General features: G+C 39.4%; 2 protein-coding genes across 2 annotated transcripts; both read left to right on the forward strand.

Annotated features, from left to right (window-relative positions):
• Positions 1–1,812: 1,812 nt before the first annotated feature.
• On the forward strand, positions 1,813–2,325 carry LOC120177770. The gene has a single exon (XM_039183790.1). It carries the CDS (start codon positions 1,815–1,817, stop codon positions 2,253–2,255), a length of 441 nt encoding a protein of 146 aa, XP_039039721.1. The 5' UTR covers positions 1,813–1,814; the 3' UTR covers positions 2,256–2,325.
• A 181-nt stretch (positions 2,326–2,506) lies between these two features.
• On the forward strand, positions 2,507–3,179 carry LOC120177781 (protein ENHANCED DISEASE RESISTANCE 2-like). Its single transcript, XM_039183800.1, has 2 exons — positions 2,507–3,017; positions 3,115–3,179. The coding sequence occupies exons 1-2, from the start codon at positions 2,507–2,509 to the stop codon at positions 3,177–3,179; spliced, it is 576 nt and encodes a 191-aa protein (XP_039039731.1).
• The last annotated feature ends 1,249 nt before the right edge of the window (positions 3,180–4,428 follow it).

A 4,428-nucleotide genomic window follows, 5' to 3' on the forward strand; every position in this document is an offset into this window, starting at 1 on the left:
CAATTTGTTATGGATTGAGAGAAGTAGAAAAGAATTAGAGAAAAGATGCTAGAAGAAAGAGAGAATGTAGGGAAGAAAAGTCATTCATTCATTGCATAAGGGAATTTTTTCTCCCATAGGCATATAATTATTTAGTTACATTGCCTTACAGTAAATCTAAGGATGCCAGCTGTCAATTCTGGATAACAAACTAAATAACAGAATGATTCTTATCCTTTCTTTTCTTCTGCAGGTATTGGGCCATCGGGTTTGGGCCGCTCCAGCTTTCCTTGGATCTGCTTGGCCTGCTCCAACTGATCAGGTAAGTTCCCCACATGACCCTCACGTGATTCAATTCCCAAATCCCTTTCTTCAATCCCTAACCCTCGTTCCTCATTTCCCAATTTCTCCTTGTTTCCTCGTCCTTCTTCTCCGACTATAACAGAATTCCACTTCAAGTTTGTAGAATCACTCTTTTGATAGTCCTTATGGAGATAGTACAAAGGTAAAAGATAGAAATGGCTCTTTTTATAATGGAACAATCAAAATTTTCTTGTCGGAGATTGAAATTTCACGAGGATTGTCAGCTTGATCCATCCATGAAATGGTCTGATCGTCGCCGATTTGCTATGGTTTCAGAAAGTGCTCCTGTTAATAGATCTGAGCCGTGAAATCAAAGTGAGAATTTTGAGGATTCTTCAAGGAACTTCAGTGGATTAAATAGGCAATCAAGGATGAGCAATGTAAAGTCCAATGGTCGGAATGTTGGTATCAAGTATTCTAAGAAGTTTCAATTTTCCAATGGCTGGAGTGATAGATATGACTTCTACTCCTGCAGCTGCGTCCAACACAATGAATACAGAGCCAAGACTGAGCCACATGTTTCTGAAACAAGAGTTGGCCGAGAGCTCAATTCTGTGAGCAAGACATAATATAAATTGGCTATGTCCAAGCAAGTCAAAAATGGTAACAAGTATAATCAACAAGTTCACAGACGTGAAGATTATGGAAATCTGAAACATATAATTGTTTTTGGAAACAATCATACTAGTCGAGATTCACTTCACTCCAAGAAAGTTTGGGAGCCCATAGAGTCACGTAAAATGTACCCCCGGAGCAACTCTGATACATATATTACTTTGAGGTCATCAACTTACAATGAAGGAGATGAGCCTTATGATAACTTTGTTAATTCATTCGTTAAGGCGTGTTCGAGTGAAGCTAGTGTAAATTTGGGTAAAATTAACCATGAGCGTAGCAAGGTTAATAGATCAAGAAATTCCAACCTTGCAACAAATAATGACCGTCATGTGGAAACAGAGGATCAATGTTCTTCACCGAATGCTGGATATTAGGAAGTTGGAATTTGTCCTGATAGAAACCCTACCCTGAATGGGGTTTCTCATTCTATGATTTGTAGCACTTCTAATTCTGATAACTACTCCTCATGCCTTAGTGAAGGACATAGCAATACCTCCACTTCACATCACAGAAATTTGGAATCTTCATCAATTTTCAGATTCAATTTTCAGATTCTGAAGATGCATGTCAACAATCAGATAGGAGAAACACTTTAATCTACATTCAAAGCGGCTTCTCTGAGTTTCAGGTGAAAGGAATGGATACAAAGTAGGAATTTAATAGAGGGATTACTATAAAAAGCCTGTTAAGAGTGTTATTAGTTTGTTATGGTTTATTATTAACTTGTTATTAGTTTGTTATGTTGGTTACTTGGGTTATATAAGTTATACTTTTGTATTAGATTGTAAACATAGTATTTCCCACTGTTTTTAATAAAGAGCTTCTTCTGTCATCTCTCCCTCTTACCATCCTTCATGGCTGTATTATCATTCGCTAAAAGATCCTGGCGTCATTTTTCTCTTTCGCCGTTGCGCCAACGATTGAGTTCCTTTACTGTTACTTTTTATCTCCCATCAAAATTCATTTTCAAAGTTCAACAAATTCCCTTCCGCTCAAAATCTGAAACCATGAGCTCCGCCGCAGCAACTATCAAAGGAGGTCGAGGCAAACCGAAGTCGAAGGTCGTTTCTTGGTCCAGTAAAGCCGGACTCCAGTTCCCCGTCGGTTGTGTGGCTCGTTTCCTTAAGAAAGGACGATACGCCCAGTGTGTCGGATCTGGTTTTTCGAGCTTATCTCTCTGTTGTACTCAAATATCTCACCGCCGAGGTTCTGGAATTGGCTGGAAACGTGGCAAGGGACAACAAGAAGAACAGAATAATTCCGAGGCATATTCAGTTGGCGGTGAGGAACGATGAAGAATTTTCGTAGTGGCCTTTCTCTGTTTAGTTAGTTCTCGTGCTTCTATAATTTAGTATGTTGACTTTGTTATCTTGCTGCTCTTGAAAGTTGGTATTTTGTTATGGCATGGTTCTATCTTCTTGGATTTCTTATGGAAGTCTGGATACTATGCTGGTTGGTTCTTTGTATGGTGAGTATATTGCAATTTTGTGTTATATGCGCCTCCAATGTGTTTGGCTAAATGCTTCAATGATATTATTGTTCTGTAATGTGTTACATTGCTGATTGGAAACAAATGTTGACTGGTTCAAAGTCGATAAAGCCACAGATAAAATTGCACTGCATCCAAAGTCTCAAGTTCAGTCTGAAGCAGGAAAACAAACTTCCATTTGTCCTTGTGATTAATCTTGAGATTCCTGCAAAACCGAACTATAGTTTGGTCCTCTATTATGCTGTTGACCGTCTTGTGAATAACGATTCTTTGCTGGAAAAGTTTTTGGATGGAACGGATGCATTTCGTGATTCAAGATTTAAACTGATACCAAGCATTGTTGAGGGGTATTGGATGGTCAAGCATGCAGTTGGAACAAAAGCCTGCTTACTTGGGAAAGCTGTTTCGTGCAAATATTTCAGGCAAGACTATTTCCTAGAGATTGATGTGGACATTGGATCATCATCAGTAGCAAGAAGTGTTATTGGCCTTGTCCTTGGATATGTCACAAGCTTAGTAGTAGATCTTGCAATACTAATAGAGGCAACGAAGAGGCAGAACTACCAGAGTACACTCTAGGCAGTGTTCGACTGGATCGTGTGAGGAAAAATTCTTTGTAAGTTGATGTTGAATGTCAGACATTGATACAACATTGCTTTGCTCAGCTATTGACATTTTGGTTTCTACATTCACTGATATTTCTTCTCCAAAGTTTGACATGGAACTTTGAGGCTTAACAGCCAAGTTACCATAGAAGAAAATCTCTGGGGAGGGTTAAGTGTTTAACAGCCTTGCCTTCCTTAACCAGACAAAATAGGATGTTTTCTTGCTCAAGAGAGGCTTCAGATTGCATCCGGGAGCTCGTAGCTTAACCGCCTTGCTTCTAACAAAAAGAAAGTCACAATAAGCGAAGATGAAAAATAATTCTTGAAAAGCAGAAGAAGAAAAGACGAGGAAAGTTAAAGAAAGAAGATGTTTTTTAGGTGAGAGAATTTGTCCGGTAAATTGTTCATCAAGACGGCAAGACGGTTGAATTCTAGCTTATTAAGTTTGCATTCTTTGTTTGATCAACTCTCTAATAGCAAGTTCATTTTTGAAGAAAATTGAAAGGTTGAAAAGTAGAGTGAATATTAAGAGTGTTATTAGTTTGTTATGGTTTGTTATTAGCTTGTTATTAATTTGTTATGTTGGTTACTTGGGCTATATAAGCCATACTTTTGAATTAGATTGTAAGCATAGTATTTCCCACTGTTTTTAATAAAGATCTTCTTCTGTCATCTCTCCCTCTTACTGTCTCCTTCCTCATTTGCTAACTCTCAGCCTCCATGGCTGCATTCTCACAAAGCCAGGCATTGTTTGGATATCCACCAGATGGTACAAAGAACAAAGATCCAGGAAATCCGCCAACGAAAACTTCTGAAAATTCTGATAACGGAAAACCAACTGCCTTATGGGTTCTCGGCATCAAGGCATGTTTTCATCAGTGCATAACCAACATACACAATTTCCTGTGTACCAAGCTCCTTCAACCATGAGTTTCTACCGTCTGAATCCTGTTTATTGGCCAGAAAATCCATCTAATGGTTTGGTTCCTTTCCCTCCTCAAAACCCGTATCTTTATACTGGCCCTCTTGGCTATGGTCCAAACCGAAACTCACATTTATGCGTTCAATATGGCGCTCTGCAGCATTTAGCTGCTCCACCGTTTAACCCTGGTCATGTCCCGGTTTATCAGTCAGTTTTTGGAGGTCAATGGCTTGTATGCAGAGGAGCGAAATCAGATTTCCAAGCCTAGTACGGCAAACGAAGCTTTCACTGAATTTAATGCGGAGAGGGTTGTTCCTGGCTGGCTGCATGCAACAGAACAAGCAGCAATTGGAGAAGGTAAGCAAAATGATGTCTCCTCCAAATCACACGCGGACGACACTAGCTTTTCCTTGTTCCATTTCAGTGGACCCGTGGCTCTTTCAACGGGATGC

This window comes from Hibiscus syriacus, unplaced genomic scaffold, assembly GCF_006381635.1.
Source record: "Hibiscus syriacus cultivar Baekdansim isolate YM2019G1 unplaced genomic scaffold, ASM638163v2 tig00112319_pilon, whole genome shotgun sequence".
NCBI lineage: Eukaryota > Viridiplantae > Streptophyta > Magnoliopsida > Malvales > Malvaceae > Hibiscus > Hibiscus syriacus.